Source organism: Sorex fumeus, unplaced genomic scaffold, assembly GCF_029834395.1.
Source record: "Sorex fumeus unplaced genomic scaffold, SorFum_2.1 ptg000063l, whole genome shotgun sequence".
NCBI lineage: Eukaryota > Metazoa > Chordata > Mammalia > Eulipotyphla > Soricidae > Sorex > Sorex fumeus.
In genome coordinates, this window is record NW_026606120.1 from 37,745,080 (window position 1) to 37,766,821 (window position 21,742).

Sequence of the window (21,742 nt, forward strand, 5' to 3'; positions counted from 1 at the left end):
ATACTATCACTCCAGCCCCTTAACAAAATCTTCATTATTGTATTATTATTATTATTGTTTGGGTGAGATGCTCACATTAGTGTTAACTCTTAGAATTTTGAAGGACCTGTAAGCTATCAAAATGTCCAGTGCCGCCTTGTGGACAGCAGGTATGAGCCGGGAGTGTGGGGGCGACTAAAACCTCATGGGAAGGGGGGCGTTCCGGTCCGTCCTTCACGCCCTACCGAGGTCACCAGTTGCCCCCCACGAGCGGCTCTCCAGCACAGCCACGGCCCCAGAAGCACAAGGACTTAATGCAGAACCCAGCAGCTTGGAGCAGAAAAGTGAACGGACTCTGCATTGATCCAGGCCATCAAGTCTGCCGGAGGGGAAAGGGTGTTGCCCCATTCGCCCTCTCCTCTCTGGAAAGAAAGATGGCGGCCACATGGGAGCCTTGTGGACAGCAGGTATGAGCCGGGAGTGTGGGGGCGACTAAAACCTCATGGGAAGGGGGGCGTTTCGGTCCGCCCTTCACGCCCTACCGAGGCCACCAGTTGCCCCCACGAGCGGCTCTCCAGCACGGCCACAGCCCCAGAAGCACAATGACCTAATGCAGAACCCAGCAGCTTGGAGCAGAAAAGTGAAAGGACTATGCGTTGATCCAGGCAATCATTTCTGCCCAGAGGGGAAAGGGTGTTGCTCCCTTCCGCCCTCCTCCCTCTGGAAAGAAAGATGGCGGCCACATGGGAGCCTTGTGGACAGCAGGTATGAGCCGGGGGTGTGGGGGCGACTAAAACCTCATGGGAAGGGGGGCGTTCTGGTCCGTCCTTCACGCCCTACCGAGGTCACCAGTTGCCCCCCGCGAGCGGCTCTCCAGCACGGCCACGGCCCCAGAAGCACAAGGACTTAATGCAGAACCCAGCAGCTTGGAGCAGAAAAGTGAACGGACTCTGCATCGATCCAGGCCATCAAGTCTGCCGGAGGGGAAAGGGTGTTGCCCCATTCGCCCTCTCCTCTTTGGGAAGAAAGATGGCGGCCACATGGGAGCCTTGTGGACAGCAGGTATGAGCCGGGAGTGTGGGGGCGACTAAAACCTCATGGGAAGGGGGGCGTTTCGGTCCGCCCTTCACGCCCTACCGAGGCCACCGGTTGCCCCCCGCGAGCGGCTCTCCAGCACGGCCAGGACTCCAGAACACAGAAACCAATTTCTTAACTATCTGACTTTCAGTAGAAATACTTCCAGGGTCAATAGGTAAAAGAGCAGAAATCCAAAACCAACATTTAATTCTTGAACCCAGCCGTAGAAAGCAAATCACTTCACAATGCTTTTTCAGCATGTCTGATTTGGGGGGGGGGGGTAAACTCTAAATAATAGTGGTGAATCTTTTATTGAAACAATGAATCTAATCAAAGCAGATAGAGTGTTAACTAGAATTCATCTGCTTCACAGGGACGGGGAGGGGTGGGGGGTGGGGTTTTATTGGGGTTCTTCATGGTAAAAAATAAGTATTGGTAAAGGGAAATGTGTTTGATATTTGCATGACTGAGACATAAACCTGAAAGCTTTGTAACCTTTCCCACAGTGATTCAATAAATAAATTAAAAAAAAAAAATGTCCAGTGCCCCTGTGTTCCCACCAGTCCACGTTCTCATGCTCCTTGTGGGCCTTGTGTTGTGATAATCATTCAGTGAAAGGCACATGGTGTTTCTTTGGGGTACTCAGCAGGTGTCTGTTGCTGTTACTGCTGATTGTGCTGAGTCCGTTTTTCTCAAGTTAATTCCTGTTATTCCAACTTTCAGAATTCTCCTAATATAAATATTTCATTTGGGGATGGCTGCAGCCCGCCACTTGAAGTGGATATGTATGTGATGGGGGGCAGGAGGACGACCATGAATGTGACAGTTGCCACAGATAGTGAGCCTCAAGCCTCAGCCCTAGCCTTTTGGACAGCTGTCTCCTACCACGCCTGTCTTGTGATTCCCAGATCTGCTCTGGCTATGGATGGCAGTGCTGCCCCAACATGTAGCAGCAGCCAGCGGAGGGCAGAACGTGGCAGCTGGTGCCTGGAGTACAAACCAGGACTGCCTTGCAGTCCAGAAACAGGCCCCCTCACCCTGCCCCAGTGACCGGAGGGTGGTGGGTTTGGGTCTCTCCAGTGCCGCTGGCACTTCCCAGCAGTACTGCCAGGCTCCGGCTGCTGTCAGAGGCGCCTCTGTTGCTTTTGGCCACAGGTCTTGTTTTCCTTCCCGAGTCAGCAGTCTCAGGGTCCTGCGAGAACTGGAGTGTGTCTCTAGTGCACAGACTACTCTGAAACTGGAAGGGCTGGTTCACTAAAGGACACAGGATTTTTCCATCTTCGCTCCATTGCCTGGTCTCCCTGTGATTGATGGAATTGGGTCAAAGACTCAGTGCTTTTCCTCCCGACCTTCATGGGAAATGTGGTAGTGATCACAGGGACTTGGCCACCAGCCACCAGCATGGGAAACGCACGTACAGATTAGAAAGGCAGATGCCCTTTCGCAGGGCTCTGTTGCCTTTACGAAGGGCGCCTCAGCTTCCCTGCAGGTGCTGTCATCTCAGGGCAGGGGGCAGCTTGGCAGGGGACAGTGTTGGTCAAGTGGCCTGAGTTTGCTTCTCAGAGGCAGGTGCAATAGGTAGTCCAGAGACAGCTAAGGGTGTGTCAGGGAAACACCATCCTTTGACCTTGTCAGAGCTGGTTATTCATTGACAGGAAGCCAAGATCGAAGGAGCAGCTGGCCCCAAGATGAAGGAGGCCCTGTGTCCTTCCCTGAAGCTCTGCACTGGGGAAACCCCAACCACCTGCAGGAACAGTGGCAGGTGGAAGCTGAGCTGAAGCCTTTCCTCCTGCCAATAGGGAGAGAACAGCCCCCTGTTGCTTTTGCTGGTGCCAGGAATCGAACCCCAGTTGGGGCAGATACTCTCCACTGAATCACATCTCTGCCCTGAAAAGAGAAGTCTCAGCCTCTTTATCCCCTCGTATTACCCTGAAGTCTCAGTTTGTTGAACAGTTTTTAGGAATTAGAAATATCTCAAGGATCCTATAAAAGCTGTAAGCCTCCATGTTCCTGACCCTTGGGTAATCTTCAGTGCTGAGGGCCTCCTGCTGGGCTTCAGGATGTCCCCAGGGATGTTCACAGCCTCCAGCAAGGTGCTCTAATGTGGCCCACACTCTGCTCAGCACCTACGCAAAACTAAAACATCTTCTGAGTCTCTGTCCATTTGCGGGCTAATGAGATGAGGCAAACAGGTGACTAACTAGACCTGGATGATAAGTGATCACATGTCCACATTTTCCCCTTGCATTTTTAGCTGGAGGAGGATGCACATGTAGCAGTGCTCAATAAGCCATGCTCACTCCTGGCAGTGCTCAAGAGACCATCTATGGCGTCGCAGATTCAAATCAGCATTAGCCATGTGGAAGGCAACCCCTCTTAGCCCCCTACTCTGGTCCTGCCCTCTGTTTTTGATGAAGGTCCAGGCTACACCCAGCAGTGCTGCGGGCCACAGGGTCACATCCCTTATTCTCAGGAAATACTGGGTGTTCCTGGGGATCAAACCCAAGGCCTCAGACATGCCAGCATGTGCTCTACTACCCCAACTACCTCCTGTACTCTGCTCACTTTTTAACCTTGCTCAGGCCTGTTTCGTTTCATTTTGCTTCTGAACCGCTCCTGCGATGCTCAGGGTTTACTCCTGACTCTGCACAGGGCTCACGCCTGGGAGGGCCCCAGGAACCAGATACAGTGCCAGGGATCAAACCGTGGTGGGCCCCATGCAAGGCAAGCGCCTCACTCGCTGCGCTAGCTCCCAGCCACCATGTCTCTCTCACCGTGTACTTCAGAAAGGATGGATTAGGGCTGAGGACAGTACAGGGGCTAAGGTACTTACCTTGCTTGAAGCCAACTCTAGATTTGATCCCTGTCACCGCATATGGTTCCCTGAGCACTGATAGAAGTAAGTACTGAAAACCCTAAAAACTTAAAGGTGGGTAGAAAAACAGCAGCCCTCAGTGTCCTACATGGCTTATTGCCACCCTCTCCCTTTTTTGAGGGGAGGGGGCACACCCGATGGTGCTCAGGCATTACTCCTGGCTTTGCGCTCAGGAATCACCCACCAGAGTGGGCTTAGGGAGCCATTTGGGAAGTCAGGGATGAGCCAGGTCAGGTACTCGCAAGGAAAACCGCCCTGCCTGCTGTGCTGTCTCTCCAGCCTAGTGCCCTCTCTCTCCTCCACACTCACACTCCCATTTCCTAAGGATTTCACACTCACTGTTGCCATTTGCTGCCTGCCGGGCAGCTCTTGGCTCTGTCAAATTTGGGTCCACCCTGTGGTTCCCTGGGTCCCCGTGGCTCTGTCCTCGTGCCTCCATAGACGTGCTCCTTAGTTCCACGGACGTGTTCCTTAGCTCTGCTGTAGCAGTGACACCACCGTCCTCTCTCCTGACTTCCACACTCCTAGGCAGGATACCAAGCAACTTGGTTTGTCATGAGTTCCTCCATTTTCTCCCTGTTCTGACCTTAGGTGCCAGTGTCAGAGGTGGAGCAGTGTGGTCCATTGCCTTTATTTTACTGAGCAGAGAACAGAGGTCAAGAGTGGTTTAAAGGGCAGTGAAGACTCAGTGAACCTGCCTTGGGGATGGGTCGGCTGGCGTTTCAGCTCTACCATATTGAGTCGTCATGAGCGTCTACCGTGTATGTTGTCATTTCTTCTTGTTGTTGCCATGGGGCCACACACAGCAGTGCTCAGGGTACCATCTGCTCGCAAGAACTGAACCCAGGATTCCCATGTGCCAAGCATGTTCTCCAGCCCTTTGAGTTATTTCCCCAGCCTGTCTGTCATCTTTTTCCTACTTAGTTATTACCAGATAATACTAGAAAAGTGGTAGGTTTGTAATGGCGAGGGGGCTGGGCTCCAGTGCCAGGCAGTTATGGTTCAAATCCTCATCCCGACACCCATCCTGACTCCTGGCTTTGGATAAAATACTTGGATTCTCTGTGCTTCCTTTTCCATATCTGCAAAAATTGGGTAATAGTTGTATCACCAGTTAGGATTATTGGGAAGAATAGGAGATTAGCTAAGCACAGCCCTGAGGGCAGTGCCTGGCCTATTTCAGATATTCTGCAAAGAGTCTCTAGTATTAAGAGATTTAGGGGGGCGGGGGGGAAACACCTAGCGATGCTCAGGGGTCACCCCTGGCTCTGCACTCAGGAATTACTCCTGTTGGTGCTCAGGAGACCATTATGGGATGCTGGGAATCAAACCCAGGTCAGCCATGTACTAGGCAAACACCATGCCCACTCATACCCATTATGAGATTTGTAAGCACTTGTTGCCCCATGACATGAAAGGTTTCCTAAAGGCAGTAAGCTATCCACTTCTGTTGCACATCCCCGTCCTCTGAGACAGACAAGGCCCTGGGCCTCTTTTATTGCCGAAGACCCAGAGTCAACAGGTGTCCGCTGGGAGTCTGCAGCCGCGGAAACTGCATCCTGGCCGGGCAGTTCCATGGCGGGTCCAGTAGCAGAGAGTGACTAAGCAGATCCAGCGAGCTGTGGGCACGGAGCGAGGCTGCGCTGCCTTCTGAGCGGGGAGGGGCCCTGGCTGGCATGTCCTCCGGGCAGCAGCTCATCCCTGGCAAGCCCCTGCCGTGTTTACACAGGAAGCCGGAGTAAGCCAGCAAGGCAGCTGCTCTCTGGGGCTCTCCAAGTCGGGCTCCGTCTGCGCAGGAACCTGCAGCCCGGCCCGGTCGCCGCCGAGCGGACTGGAGCGCGCTGTGCATTTCCCGAACCCCCACCCTTCCCTTCTGCTGGCGCTGGAGCCCACTAGGGGAGCGGCCCAGGAAGGGCTGGGAGGGCGGAGGCGCCTCGCGGAGAAGGGACACGCAAGGACACGGAGGGCGCTTATGTAACAGGTCTGCTGGTCCCCAGGGAGCAGGAGCGCTTGCTAGCAGCAGGGTCCCAGGCTGAGGCCAGCCGTGCCCTCTGCCGCCCATCTGCGCGGACAGCAGGGTGAGCTTGGTTCTGGGCAGCAGTGAGGGCTGGTGTCCTCCTGGCAGATGCCTCTCTCCCCGGTGGGGCAGCCCACTGCAGGGCCCCAGACTCCCCTGGTGCCAGGGTGGCAGGATTTAGTCCCATGGCAGCCTGGACCAACCACGTGACCAACCAGGAACCCTCCAGGGTGGCTTCCGACTCCTTTTTTATTTTTTTTAATCTTTGGGGCCATACCCAGGTTTGCTGGGGTCTTACTCCTGACTCTGTTTTCATGTTGTTGTTGTTTGTTTTTATTTGGGAGCGATACCTGGCGATGCTCAGGGGCTACTCCTAGTTCTGCACTCAGGAATTACTCCTGGAAGTTCACGGAAGATCATATGAAATGCAGGGGATTGAACCTGGGTCAGCCACGTGCAAGGCAAACGCCTTCCCCGCTGTACTATCGCTCCAGCCCCTTACTTCTGGCTCTGTGTTCAGGAGTCACTTGTAGTTCTCTCAGGAGCCAGGGATCGAACTGACATGCAAGGGAAGTGTCTTTTTCCTTGTATTCTCTCCAGTGCAGTCTCTTGTTTATTTTGGAGTTTGGAGGTGTTGCTTGTGGCTGCTCCTGGGTCTGTGCACAGGGGTCCCCCCCGGTGAAGATTCAGGGGACATACGTCAGGGATCTAACCACAGTCAGCTGCGTGCAAGGCAAGTGTCCGAATCCCTGAATTGTCCCCCTGACTCCTATCTCTGGTTTGGGGTCTGTACCTGGTGGGACTTAGAGCCACTCCCAGTGGTCCTGGTGGACTGTGGTGTGCTGGGCAGCCTTTTGAGTTTCCCACTCTTGTAAGACTATTGTCAGAAAGTTTCAGCTTCTCATCCAAGGTGCCCAGTTCAGAGACCAGCCAAGACTTGGCAGGCGGGAACTTCCCCCCACCCGCAGTGAGCAAAGGCTTTCAGTACACATATTCCCCTTCCTTCTCTTTCATTTTCCTCTTAGCCACTTCCTGTTTACAGGAGGGCCTGTCCCGGAGGGGAGGATTGTGGGGCAGAGAGCTGTGGGGGCAGGCAGGACTAGGAGTGAGGAGGATAGACAGACAGACAGACAGACACCATGTAGATGCAGAGAGGCAGAGACAGAGAGTGTGAGAGGAGTGAGCGTTTGTGTGGGTGCAGGACAGGATTGTGGGGCGTGAGAAATGAGAACAGGCCTTGCCTTCCTGAGCCAGGAACTGGGCCCAGTGCCCCGCCTTGGCCCCCCGGAGCTGGCACGGATGTCGCAGGCTCCGGAAGCTCCGCAGAGGACCCAAAGTGCATTCCCAAGCGGGGGAGGCTATTTTTGGACCCGCTCTGGAGAGCCGTCGTAGCCCTGAGGAGCTGATAGCTGTCTGTCAGTGCCCCTCACTCTGGAACCGGGTAAGGGAGGGGGCATGAGAAGCCCCATGCCCGCCTGTTTGCCCCATACCCACTCACAGCCACGGCCCTTGGCAGGATGCTCTGGGGCCACCCCAGAGCCCAGGGCCTCTGCAGACCAACCAACCAGTGTGGGTGAGGCTGCACCTAGGGAACCACCGAGGCCCCCCTTAGACATGTGACCCAGCTTGCCTCCTCCCTTGGCCCTCCGGTGCCCCCTGTAGGGACTACCCCACACCAAGTCCTTGGAACCCACCTGGCCACTCCAGCGGGTCGCGTATTCTCTTGTTCTGGCCATGGAGCTATTGGCCTTGAGGGTCTGAGCCAAGCCCCCCATAGTTCTCCCTCCTCCCTTTCGGGGGACAGCTGGCCTTTGCTGAGCACTGGCTAGATGTCTCACCCTGGGAAGTGCATCATACTGCTCACAGATGGTGCACACACAGCTCTGCTTATTTCAGAGGGACCGCATCCAGCCGTGTTGGGGTGGGGGTGCCGGAAGCAGCCTTCCTGGTGATTGGTGCTGGGAGAGGGCCACCAGGGCTAGGACCACTGGGGCAGTGCTGGGAGCAGGGCCAGCATGGCGGGGAGTGGCTGGGGGCTCTGCTCGCCCTGGCCCATTCCACTCCTCCCTGTCTCTCTCGTGGTCTGGGTAGGGTCTCTCCAGTGGTCGCCTTTTGAAAACCCCCCTAATCAGACGCATGCCAAGGCACACCCCATCTTCTGAGTCCCCTTTCCTCCTTCCTCCCTGTCTCTTTGTCCCTCTTCCCAACCACCTTCCCTGTAGGAGGTGCTGACACATGCCTCCGCGCCCTCACGGAGGACTGTCCTCACCTCTCCACCTTCTGGGCAGAACTCAGCAGCCCAGGGAAGTCTGTCTGCCTGCCCCCGGGCTGGGTAGCTGCCACACTGCCGCTCAGCTCTCTTGGCTCCCAGGCTGCCAGCTCCCGGCCGGCCCTCCCCTTCCCCAGCCCCTTCCAAGCCCGCTTCCAGGGTGCCCCTTCTAAATAGCCGGGCATTCTCTTTCATGCTAGGAAGCGAGCCCCGCCTCCCGTCTGGCACACAGCCCACACCAGCACTGCTTTGCTGAAGGGAGAGCAGAGATTCCATCTAAATAGACACATTTACAACTTCCTGTCCATTTAGCCATCCATCATCCTAACAAAGGTAGTGCTAATAATAACCTGCACATTCACAGCTTACAAAGTGCTTCCACAAAAGTGTTTTCACATTCACATGCCCCCCCACCCCCCAGCCCCACCATAGTCCTAGCAATGTGTAAGGGAAACATTTTTCAATGTTAAACAGGCTTCAGGAAGTTCAGCACGCTTTATTAAGGTGTGAATGGGGGGGAGGGGCCGGGGACGGCTGGGGGCGGGGGTGGCCTGTACAGTCTAAACTGTTTGGCTTTGGTGAAGAGCCCTGGCTTAGGCCCACCAGGCCTGCTACCCATGGTCACTGTCCCGGTCAGTTCTAATGGTGACTGACATCTTGGGGATCCTTTGAGATCCAAATGACCCTTCTTGTTTTGTTTTAGTCTGGCTTTTTGGCAAGGCGGGGGATGTTCAGAACTTGCTAGACCTTGTTCTACTGCCGAGCTATATCCCAACCTTCCTTGTTCTTTAATTATGTTCCTGTTTGGGCAATCAAGAGAGCTTGTGGGCACTCCCTGGCATGAACAGCTTGAGCCCCACCTGCAGACCTGATGAGAATGGAAGATCAAGTCACAGACCTGTACAGTGCTTGATACTCCACACAGGTCGTCCTTTCTTAAGGAGACCTGGGAACCATACCCAGGGACCTGAGGATAGCTCAATGGTAGAGCAGCAGTCTTGCAAGCATGAGGCCACAAGTTTGATCCCTGGCACAGCCCCACATACCAAGGTGCAACCCAGCAACTTTCCTGTTCGGAATCTCCAGCACACAACTAATAACTCTTTACAGACGCCACAACAAAAGTGTGTGACCCACTGCCAGCACTGCCACTAAGTATAGGAAAGGCTGGGTGTCACAACAGGGACAGTGAACAGCAAAAATGCATATCAGACAGCAAGGAGCTGTATCTGTGTGCTAGCTCCCTCAGCTGGTAGGACTCCTTGGAGTATCGTGTGCAGGAGGGTCCTGAAGCCACATCTGGGCTCTCTGGGACAACGTGGATGTGAGGCACGTGCCACATCTTTGCTGTAGCTGCTTTAGGTTCATCTTGAAAGGCAGTGATATGGCATCAGCTAAACTGAGATGCTTGGGGTCCCTGAGGACAAGCACTTAGGTGGTTGCAGCTTGGAACCTGGGCTCCTTTCTTCATGTCATGCTGAGGACTTTGCTTTTCCATGTTTGGGGCCCCATCCAGCTCTGCTCGGGCTTATTCATGGCTTTGTGCTCATGGATCACTTGTGGTGGTGCTCAGGGGACCCTATGCAGTGTAGTGCATCAACCTCCCTCTGCTGTATACAAGACAAATGCCTCACCTGTACTCTCTCTCCAGACTGGGGACTTTGCTCTGAAGCCATAAACTGTCTGAGGCCCCAAGGCCATATCCAGACTATCAGGTCAGTGCAAAGGCCTGAGGATGCAGATTCCCTCGGCCCCAGCAGTGCCTTAGAGACCATGTGGTGCCAGGGATTGGACAAGGATCGACCATGTTCAGAGAATGCTCCTTAATCCCTGTCCCTCCACTTGACGAAGACTGCCACCCCTCAGGGACACCCCACCAAAGTAGTTGGGGCTCTTTAGGTCCATCCACTGTTCCTGCTGGCTGGCCATGAGTCTTCTGCCTCTCTACAAAGCCCCATGACTGGGCAGGCACCAGCCCTCCAGCTCTCCCACTCTTGACTTCTTTTTTACTGTATCACTGTATCACTGTCATCCCACTGATCTTCAAATTACTCGAGCAGGCACCAGTAAAGTCTCTATTCCTCCCTATTATTGTTACTGTATTTGGCATCTCGAATATGCCATGGGGAGCTTGCCAGGTTCTACCTGTGCAGGCAGGGTACCCTCGGTAGCTTGTCGGGCTCTCTGAGAGGCACAAATGGGTAGGAAGTGTCTTATAATGTGTCTGGAAAGTGGCCTGGAGCGTGGTGGTGGTTGGACAGTGGAGGCTGGCTGCCAGGGCTCAGTCCCTTGGGATGGGGATGCCTCTCACCTGCCCCACTGCCTGGTGAGGAGCCCCTCTTTTTTTTTTTTTTTTTTACTGAATCACCATTAATTACAAAGTTACAAAGATATTTATGATTGCATTTCAGGCATACACTGTTCCAACACCAGTCCTTCACCAGTGTTCCCGGGTTCCCTCCCACCCGCTCCCTATACCTTTCCCTTCCCCTTGTCCTTGAGTTCCCTTCCCTAACTTATCCCCCCACCCCACCCTAGTGCCAAGCTTTTTACTAAAGACCAGTTCTCCTGCCCTTTGATTCTATTGCCACAGGGCATTTGATATTCCCCTAGGACGTTTCTTTATATCCCACATGAGAGGGATCATTCTGAGTCTGTCTCTCTCCCTCTGACTCCACTCAGCACGATACTCTCCAGATCGCCAAAATATGGAAACAGCTCACAGATAGAGAAACTGACACATGTCCACACCGGAATGCCTCCCTTGACTCTTGGCAAGAGGTGTGGCCGTGCTCCCTCCCCAAGAGGGCACACACTCCCCTGCACCTCCTACAGCATCACCAACCTCCAGGCATCCTCCTGGCGCTGGCCTGGTCCTCCTCACCCTGCAGCCCCACTCTCCGTGAGGTGGCAGGCTGAGTGATGAGGCTCTGCATGTGGGTTCTGACAAAACTGTGGGGCACCCTCATGGAGCGCCCACATGGCTGAGTCAGGGAGGAGCAGGAGGACCTGGCTGCCCCGGCCCCAGGGCTGCCTCCCACCTCCTGCTATAATGTACCTGCAGTAAAGACACGGGCTCCAATAAGAGAGAGAGAACAAAAGGGAATGCCCTGCCACAGAGGCAGGGTGGGATGGGGGGGATGGGCAGTGGGAGGGATACTGGGATCCGTGGTGGTGGAGAATGGGCACTGGTGGAGGGATGGGTATTTGATCATTGTATAATCGAAACCCAAGCACAAAAATGTGTAAGTTTGCAACTGTACCTCATGATGTCTCACTAATAATTAAAAAAAAAGACACGGGCTCAGCGCCGTGATGACCACCTACAGGGGAGCAGCGTGAGATCAGCCAGCTGCCGTGCCAGCTTACACAAGGTGTAAGCTGTGTTGATTTGTTAGTTTGGTGGTCCCACCTGGTGGTGCTCAGGGTTACTCCTGGCTCTGTGCTTGAGAATCACTCCTGGTGGTGCTCAGGGATCCGTATGGGACGCCGGGTTAGCCGCATGCAAGGCAAGCATCCCACCCACTATATTCTATCTCTCCAATCCCCTGGCACATAGAAGATGTTTCAGTGAAGTGTATTGGGGACTGGATGGATAGTACAGGTGCTAAGTGCTTGCCTGGGTTTAACCCTGGCACCACATGCACTCATCTGAGAATCACAGGGTGTGGGCCAAACCTCTTCCTGCAAAAAAATTAAAAAACAACAAATAAACAACCAGAAACAGAAACAGAACTGTATTTGAGTTTGTATTTGGGGTGGGGGAGGCAGATACTTGGTTTTGGTTTGGTTTGGATTTTTGGTTTGGGGGCCACACCAGGCAGTGCTCAGTGCTTACTTTAGCCCCTGAATACACTTCATTTTAAAAGTCTTCTATGTGCTAGGATGGTTACATGTTTGGGGGCCCTTAATCATGTGACAGCTGAGGCCAGAGGAAGCTCACAGGAGCCCTGGTCCCGCTCTGAGCCCAGCTGGGCTCCCTGTCATCCATAGCAGCCCTCCCAGCGCCTCAGCAGGTGCGGGCTTAGGGATGTATCGCCAGGCCCTGATGTGCTGTGTGTCCCATCAGGTCACGGCGAGTGTCACTGTGGAGAATGCAAGTGCCAAGCGGGCTACATCGGTGACAACTGTAACTGCTCCACGGACACCAGCACGTGCTGGGCTAAGGACGGCCAGATCTGCAGTGGCCGTGGGCACTGTGTCTGCGGGCAGTGCCAGTGCACAGAGCCAGGGGCCTTCGGGGAGACGTGTGAGAAGTGCCCCACCTGCCCCGATGCCTGCAGCACCAAGAGGTAAGCCCCCGCCCCCTCAGCTGTGCATGTACACGCATGCACGCGTGCACACACGCACTCAAACACACAAACACACGCGCACACACACACACAAACACACACGTGCGCAGGACTTTGTCCAGCCCAGCCCTCAGGGCTGCCGCCTCGCTCCCCATCATGGTACCCTACCCCCACCAGCAAGGTTGGCTGGCGAGCAGAACTCTCATAACATTCACCAAAAGTTGAGTCCTTCTGGTTCTAGAAGGATTCTGTATGAAAATAAAATTAAACAAAGCAAACGAGCTTTGAAATGTCCAGATAAGCAATAAATGAAGTGAAACAGGCTTCAAGATCAAAGTAGCATCACCAGAGAGTTATCCCCCGCCCTCGCCCTTCCCCCCTCACCCCTTTCCCACCCATCCTGTTGTGTATTGGGACAGGGATAGAGCCTCTCTGTTGTGTATTGGGCAGGGATAGAGCCTTGTGTACTGGGACATGGATAGCGCCATCCCATTTCCACAGGTGAAGGCAGTGTCCTCCCAGCACACATCAGCATCCTCAGTCTCACGGAAGGGGGTCAGTGCTGCTTGAAACCCATTGTGGTCAGGGCCAGGGAGGCAGCTCAGTGGGAGATCACTTGCCTTGTGTGTGTGAGGCCCTAGGTTCAATTCCTGGTAACTCCTGGTCCCATGTGCACCACCAGGAACAACCCTCAACCACTAAGCCAGGAACAAACACCATCATCACCCCCGTACAGCCAGGTATGACCCAAGACTAACACAGAGTAAAATCAGCAGGTAAATTGGCCGGGAAAAGCACCCACCATAAGGAGGCAGCCAGGAGAGAAGCCACAGTAACCTTTGCGTTTTTCTGTTTCATGCGCACAGACGGGGGTTAGAGTGGTCAGAGCTGGCTGTGCGCCTGCACGGCCTCCGAGCCCAGGCCAACCTCCTCACCCTCTGCCCCACACAGCAGAGAGCATGTGAGAGGAGCGAACGCAGACGAGCTCTGCCCCGAACACAAGGGCGCCACTCTCTCGAGCCCTGCTCGGGAAACAGCTGTGTCATCAGCCTCAGCCCAAACAAACGGTCACACAGACCTTGGCCTTTATCTGGAACGCAGTTGTGCGATGTGCTTTTGGCCGGGTTCCCCACAGAGTGTCTGGCTCAGCCCCATCATGAAATGAGGTCATGTGCCTGGGGCTGCGCTGGCCGCGGGGCAGGCCATGCTCCACACGCTGGGGGAGGCTGCAGAGCCCTGGCTTGGATGTTTGCCACAAATAATCCAGGCGTGGGTAATTGAGAGCTGGCTGAGGATCAAGGGACAAGATAGAGCAGGCCAGCTTCTACTTGTATGGCTGGAGAGGAGCCCTGGATAGTGAAGGAGAAAACAGGTTCACTGTCTGTGGGCTGGGATGGAAAGCCGAGGGCAGCTCACGGCAGCTTGACTGGAGACCCCTGTGCTGAGGAAGTGGGTGGTGCGCCAGGCCTGGGGTCTTGCTGCCCTCTGAGCCATACCACAGTGTGCCAAGGGCTGTGCCCGCCCCGCCCCCAGCAAATCCCTTTGAGTCTAGTGCCCATAGTTGAGACGCGCTGCATGAAAGGGCTCGGGGGTCAAGCATAGACAGTACAAGGGGAGCCCATGAAAGTGGACCAGACCCGCTAGCTCCCTTTTTAGGGGGCAGTGAGTGAGCCAACAGGTAAGTCCCCGTGGAAGGCTTGCTTTGCTGTCCAAGTTTAAAATGTTTATTTCCTCGAAGGCATGGACTTTATCAGCCATTGAGCAACATGAAGGAGCGGGAGAGAAGAGGAGCCAACGCGAGGCTCACTCTTCCTCACACGCACAGCCCTGCCCCATCTCTTTCACAGCCGATGTACAACTTATTTTTTTTTAATGCTATTTTGGATTTGGGGTCACACACAGCAGTGCTCCAGGCTTACTCCTGCTCTGTGCTGAGGGATCACTCCTGCCATGTAGAACCAGGAGTGAAGGCCTGGTTGGCGGGCAAGGCAAGCACCTTAACCTCTGCACTGTCTCTCCAGCCCTCAATCTAAAACCATTTTTATTCTTTTCTTTTTTTAATTTATTTTTAAAATGTAGACGAAAGCCACAAATGTTGATGCAAGTCTAGAGCTGAAATTAATTAGCTGTCAAAGGTCCAATATTAAAATCGATAAGTTTAAAAAATCAGTTTTCATTGCTTGGGGACCAGTGTGTCCCAGAGTCTTATTGCTATATTTCATCACAGGGTTGTTAAGTCCTTGTCTAAGAATTTACTGAGCTGTTTGTTGCAAGTTGAGCCTTCTGTGTTATTGTCTTTGTTGAATTTAGTTGGCTTTTTTTTAGAAGGTTTTGTGATTCCGAGACTTTAGGATCTATGTCGAAGCAGGTATGAGTAGATGAGTAGGTATGGCTGTGGCTATGGGGTGTGGGCGTGGCTTCCAGGCAGGGAGGCTGCCCATGTAAACTACAAGAAGATCCCAGAGTTTTCAGCCTGGGCACCAGGGTATCTGACATTTTTCACAGTTCAGTGTCACTTCAGAGAATATTAGTTAAGTGGTGGAGTTGAGCTGTTGGCAGTGGTGGGATAAGGCTGTGTCTGCCTGGCCTCAGCAGGGCGGATACAGGGCCCAACCCACATGCAAGGGCACCCCAGAGTTTTCAGCCGGGAGTGGGGTGGGACAAGTGTGCCCACCCATTTTAGCTGCTTGGTTTGTGTCCTGATCAGCAGAGCAGGGCCGGTGGGTGAGTCATCATGGCAGCGACTGGGGAAGGAGGGCATCCAAAACATTTTTTATTACAGTTTGGGTTAGATCATTACTTTAGTGCCAAAGTATGTGGTATTGATGTACGAAGTTCTACACCACAACTAATTTTTTCCTTTTTTAAAAAAGCAAAGTCCCTGCCATGGTAACTTCTGTCTCTGCCATGGTGACTTCTGTCCCTGCCACCGAGACTCTGCCTAACTGTTCTGATAGTTTGCTGAGAGCCCCCAGGTTCTGAATGTCTCAAGACTTTCCATTTTTCTGAGATTTCAGCAGCAGCAGCAGCAGCTGATTGCCAGCATGTAGAATCCACCAAGGGTGCCACACACAGCCTCAGTGATTTCCATTGACAACCGGGAGTGCTCTCACCGGCAGCTTGTTTGTTCATGCCGACGTTGTCGCGGGGAATGCGCCCAGCATGGGGTTCAGACACTTGGTCAGAATGTGCTTCTCTGTCCAGCATCCTCACAGTCAGCCCCCACCCAGGTGGATGTGGGGAATGGGGGCTAACGTGCTGACCCTGGGGACGCAAGGCGGACACAGGGGAGCCTGACTGAGGTGGGTGCAGAGACATGTCTGCTGAATGTGTGACCCTGAAGACTGGAGGCCGGCCGCAGGGCAGGAAGGGGCAGGAATTAAAGCCAGTCTTGGTTGTCTGCCCTCTCAGCTCTAGCCTTACAGGACACTGTGGGTTGTAACCAGAACAGTTGCCTCAGGTCCTGCCCTGGAGGAGGGCTTCTGTGGCTAATTCTAGAATAGAAGGAATTTTTTCCCCTTGTTTTTTGGGCCACACCCAGTGAGTACTCCGGGATTATTCCTGGCTCTGTGCTCAAGGATTACTCCTGGCAGTGCTCCGGGAACTACATGTGGTGCTGGGGTCAGCCACATTCAAGGCAAACACCTTCCCTGTTATACTATCTTTCTGGCCCCAGTAGGTGGACACTTGAATCTATTGGAGTCCTCTTTTTTTGTCTTTGTTTTGGGGTCACATCCAACAGTGATCCTGTCCCTGTGTTCAAGGGTCACTCCTGGAGGTACTTGGGGGACCTCTCTTATGAAAGCTGTACCCGCTGCCTTCACCCAACCCTCTTCTTACTTCTTATGGTTCAGCAAGTAGAGAGAGGACATAAGGAGGGACCAGCTGCCATGACCTTGCTTTGGCCTAGCTGCTCTTAGCTAAAATAAGGGGGTGAGTCAGGTATCCTCCCGGCCCAGTTTTGCGCTGGAAATGGTACCATGGATGTCCAGATTTTTCCACAGAGTTAAAAAAAAGAGTGAAGGTGATGCCCAGTGGCAAACTTGCCTCTGTTTCCACTGGCGATCTGTGTAGCCTCATATCCCGCATGTCCTCAGGGGATGTGGGTACATGGGCATCTCCCCTGGAGCTGAGCCCCAGGGGCCTTTCCCAGCATGAGGCGGTGGAGTCCTGACTCAGTGTCCTGAGGAAGCCCCTGCTGTGGGAGCTCTCTCCCTCCAACGAACCCTCAGCATTGTCAGACTGGTTAGCGTGCCCCAACCAGTCCTCACCTGGGGTCAGTTCTCAGCAGATCCCAGCAGGGAACCCCACTCCCAGTTCCAACAGGTTTTACACACACCTAGTCAGATAGTGTTTCTCTGCCCCATGGGCCTCAGGAGACTCATTCACCCTGATATCTGGCAGATGGGCCGAGGCTGGGTTTGGACCCTTTAAAACGTATGTACGAAGGAGTCATGGAGTCCTTCAAGCATTTTCTCGTACTCTAGGATTTAAACTGAGAGCCAGCTCAAGGGATCAACCCCCCATGCTTTTTATGCAGAAGACCCAGGTTGCATCCCTAGCACCTCAAGGTCCCTTAGCACTGCTGGGAACCAGCCCTGAGCACAGAGCTGGGCATAGCTCCCCAATACTCCGGGTATGGCCCAACATGTGCGTGCGCACACACACACACGCACGGACACACATATACACATGCACACACATGCATACACACACATACATGCACGCACACAGACACATATACACATACATTGGCCTTAGGAAAGGGGCTCCAAGTGTCTCTTTTTTTCACAGTTTGCCCATATTTTTTAAAAATTTTTATTTTTTAATGAATCACCATGAGATACAGTTATATACTTACAAACTTTCGTGCTCACATTTCAGTCATAATGATCGAGTACCCATCCCTCCACCAGTGCCCATTCTCTACCACCAGTGTTCCCAGTATCCCTCCCCTATCCCCCTTCCATCCTCCCCCCCCGCCCCCCCGCCTCTGTGGTAGGCGGATTCCCTTTTCACTCTCTCCTTTAGGGTGTTGTGGTCTGCAATGCAGGTATTAAGTGGTGATCATGTTTGGTCTATAATCTACTCTCAATACATATCTCCCATCCCAAGTGGGTCCTCCAAGCATCCTTTACTTGGTGTTTCCTTTTCTGTATGAACTTTTCTGCCAGCATGTGAGGCCAGTTTCTGGGCTGTGAAGCAATCCTGGTATTCATCTACTATTCTTGGGTGTTAGTCTCCCATACTGTTACTTTATATTCCACAAATGAGTGCAATCTTCCTATGTCTGTCCCTCTCTGACTCATTCACTTAGCATGATACTCTCCATGTTAATCCACTTATATGCAAATTTCATGACTTCATCTTTTTCTAACAGCTGCATAATATTCCATTGTGTAGATGTACCACAGTTTCTTTAACCGGTCATCTGTTCTCAGGCATTCGGTTTTTTTTCCAGATTCTGGCTGTTGTAAACAGTGCTGCAATAAACATACGAGTGTGTGTAAACTCAAAAAGAATACCTGAGACCCCTCTGCAAGTTCAGGAAAGGGATTTTTACCGTGCAGACACTCACGTGGAATTCAGTGCTCAGTTAGGATTTGATGTAGAAGCATAACTGTGTTTGGCTCCTGATGTCAGGACCCAGGAGGTCTCAGCTTGACTGGGAGACCAGATGTGCCTCTCAACACTCCCCTGTCCTTCCCAGACCCCGTGGTGTCCCCGCCAGACACCTGAGCACAAGAAGAGGTTCATGCCCCAGGCTGGGGAGGGGTCTGGACTCCACACTGTGGAGCCCACCCTCTCGAGTGGAACTAACACCCACTTGTGCTGCCTCTTTCCAAAGAGAGTGTGTGGAGTGCCTGCTTCTGCACTCTGGGAGCCCAGCCGACAACCATACCTGCCAGGCTCTGTGCAAGGACGAGGTGGTCACATGGACAGACGCTGTTGGTAAGTGCCTGGGCTCTCACCCCTTCTGGTCATGGTGACATGCAGGGACAGCATCAGGGCCGTGGGGGCTGGAGAGGGCACTGGCCTTGGGTGTGGAAGCAGTTTTGGCTTCCTTGGCACAACTGCTGGCTTCCCAGGAGGATCCTTGGGAGGGGTCCTTGCCAGCCAGAGCTCCAGCTGCCCCAGATGGAAGGCCTGCCTGTTCATACATTTGCATTTTATGGCTCGAGCCCAGAACCTTCCTAGCCACACCGTTCCCCACCCAGGCTCTCAAGATGCTGGAATAGCAGGATAAGTCATATTTATTGCTGCGACAAATCCTTAAGTTTTTGTCATAAGTATATGTTTAAGTATATGTTTGATCCCTCTGACAATCCAGTGAGGACATTCCTGGTTGCCAAGTCCATGTAGTCAGTGGGGAAACAGGTAGCGAGTACGCCCTGGTTATACCCTCCCAATGTGCTCAGAATCTGCCCCACTGTCTTAGCAAGCAAAAAGACCAAGTAAAGGGTCTTGTGGATGTTTGTGTGGGCCGGGCAGGAAGTGGTTCAGAACTTCTGCCCACATTGATTGGCCACACTGAACTGCAAGGGTGCCTGCGAAACGTCTGGAGTCTACACAAGTGGCAGGAAATCATGAGTGGTGGACGGTGAACCAGTTTTTGCCCCCCTGGCCTCAGCCTATGTTATCCACAGGATGGTTAGGGCACCAGGAATCCAGAGGCTCACTAGCCCACCCTGAACCTGGGACTGGGCCACCTGTTGCTTCTCCCAAAGCAGGTCTCCCACCTCTGCAGCTCCCACCCGGCCCTGGATGGGGGTTCTTACAAATGTTGCAATTTTGGACCCTTCTCATTCAAATAGCTTCAGTGTGACACCGCCCATCCTTCTGCTTTTACCAGGGGATAAAAGTCTGTAAGTCCGTTTCTGAGCATGAGCCCAGGGGCTCAGAGTTGCAGAGGTGTTTACTTTTGGCCATCTCTGGCTGGCATCTGTATCATGTTCAAGGTGAGGAGAATCTAAGGGTAAGAGGTGCAAATCTCACGTCTTAGCCTGGCATACGTTGACCATGAACTCTGTAGATCCCTTAAGTCAAGCGACTCTATGCTAGAACTCATATGGTGGAAATGTGGAAACATGCAGTTTCTTTGGAAAACAGGTACTAACCATAAGCAAAGTAAACATAGATAAACTAAACAGAATTACCATTCAACCAGTTATACTCCCAGCCTATACAATGAGAACTGAATACACAGACATGTAAACCCTTGCGCGTGAATATTCATCGTCGTATTAGTCAAATATTGGAAACCATTCAAACAAACATCAACTGATGAATGGAAACATGAATCTGATTTGTTCACATAGTGGAATATTATTAATCCATCGAAAGGATTAGGTAAGAGTCAGAGGGCAGGAGTACTTGCTTTGGATGAGAGATCCCTGGGTTTGGTCCCTAGTGCTACATAATTCCTTGAGTAGTGGTAGGAGTAAGCCCGTGGCACTGCACCAGAAGTTGGCCCCAAGCACTGCTAGATGTATCCCCCCCCCCACTAAAATAAAGATGCAAAGGACCTTGCAGACCTGCTGCAACTTGAACAAGTATTTAAAATGTCCAGAAAAAAAGTATTGTAAAAGAAAATAGATTTGTGTTGCCAGGGGCTAGGAAGAGAGGAAAATTTGACCGCAAAGAGGAATGGGGTAAAAAAAAAAAATCTGGAATTAGATGCTGGTAATGGTCTGTCAAAACATTAAAACACAGCACTGTCAAAGCACCAACCAAAACAAGTCAGTGATGCACTTTCCAGTGGTTAAGCAGGGGTGCGGGGGCAGATGCAGGCATTTGCCTGAGTTCTGGGCTGCCAGCCATGCCTGGGGTCTGGCCTCCCCAGCTCCTGTGTGCATTCCTCGTCCTGCCACCCTGGTTTTGGCCAACTGTTTACGCTAAAGCGTACCAAATAGAGCCATGCATTCATGCATTCAGCTAACACACCTCCAGCGAGCACTTCCTGTGTGCCAGACCCGTGCTGCACTGGGGAGCAGAGACCTGAGCCTCTTGTCTGTTCTTCAGCTCATGTGAAGCACAGACCTGGCCCCGCTTTCCCACAGCCCCCAGACTCACGGGCTCTAGTACAGAGGCCTGGAGGAAATGTGGAAACATGCAGTTTTTCCCAGCCCTCGCTGCCTCCAAGTCTGTCCCTCAGGGATGAACAAGCCACTCTCCAGGGAGGCCTGGGTGGGTGGGTGGGGGGTCGTCACCATGTGTGCCTTCCCCCCTCCTCCCATGCACTTGCTCACCATGCTTGGCTAGCACCGACCTGATGTGGGTTGAGGACGATGACCAGGCCCCGTGACTGAGAACCACACTCAACTCTCTTATCGCAGGACAAAAGTCTTGAACAAAAAGTTACTGTGTGGGCAGGGAGATAGCCTGCGTGAAGAGTGCAGACCTGCCCTGGGTGAGGCCCTGGGTTTAATACCGACACTCCATGGCCCCCACCCTACCCCAAGCTCCAGCGGTGTGACCCTGGGGGTGCTGAGCAGTGAGCCATCCAGCCCACACATGCCAGAATGGATGTTCCCTGTCAGAGTGTGAACCCGTGGCTTCGATGCAGGCACAAGGCCTGATAGCCCAGGCACCAAGCTCCCCTTCCTTTCCTCTGGACACCCATCCAGGCCTTTCTGAGGAGGCCCCTGCAGGAGATAATGCCTGGAAAAGGCAGCCATGCCAGGCTTGGGGGGTGTAGAGGGTATTGGAGAAAGGGGGCTTCTGAACGCAGAGGAGCTGGGGGTGGTGGCTGGGACCCTCCCTGGCCCCAGACAATAGGCTCAACCAGACTTCCAGCACCTTCACCCCCTGCTTCTGCACCCCAGAACTTCCCGACAAAAGATAGTCATCCCTCATTCCATGCATGAAAGAGGCTTACCCAGAAACCATCGCGTAGGACAGTGCATCTCACAAGCCTCCTTTGCCTCCCCCAGCCATGGTGAACAGCGGCTCAGTTCTCCTCTGAAGGGAGAAAGAGCCACACTGCTTGGGAGAGGCCAGGGTCCTTCCAGTGTGCAGAGGGTCCCCTCTCACAAAGGCTTCCTGTGTGTCCATGCTCGGCACCGAGTCCCTGTCCTCTCTGAGCCCTCGGCCTGGCCAGCGCTCAGCCCTCGCAGCCGCTGCCCATTCCTGACCCCTTCTACACACACGCACAGCTCCACTCACCCGTTCTGTCTCAGCACTGCCACCCCCAGAGGGCGGGGCAGAGATCCGAGTATCCCAAGGAACCAAGC

General features: G+C 53.4%; 1 protein-coding gene across 1 annotated transcript in view; it reads left to right on the forward strand.

The window, feature by feature from the left end:
- Window positions 1-21,742, forward strand: part of ITGB5 (integrin subunit beta 5) — a 116,043-nt gene that overhangs the window by 90,732 nt on the left and 3,569 nt on the right. The window contains exons 11-12 of the mRNA XM_056126814.1: window positions 12,287-12,509; window positions 18,358-18,461. Of these exons, the coding sequence (XP_055982789.1) occupies window positions 12,287-12,509; window positions 18,358-18,461 (327 nt within the window). The remainder of the gene's footprint in view (window positions 1-12,286; window positions 12,510-18,357; window positions 18,462-21,742) is intronic.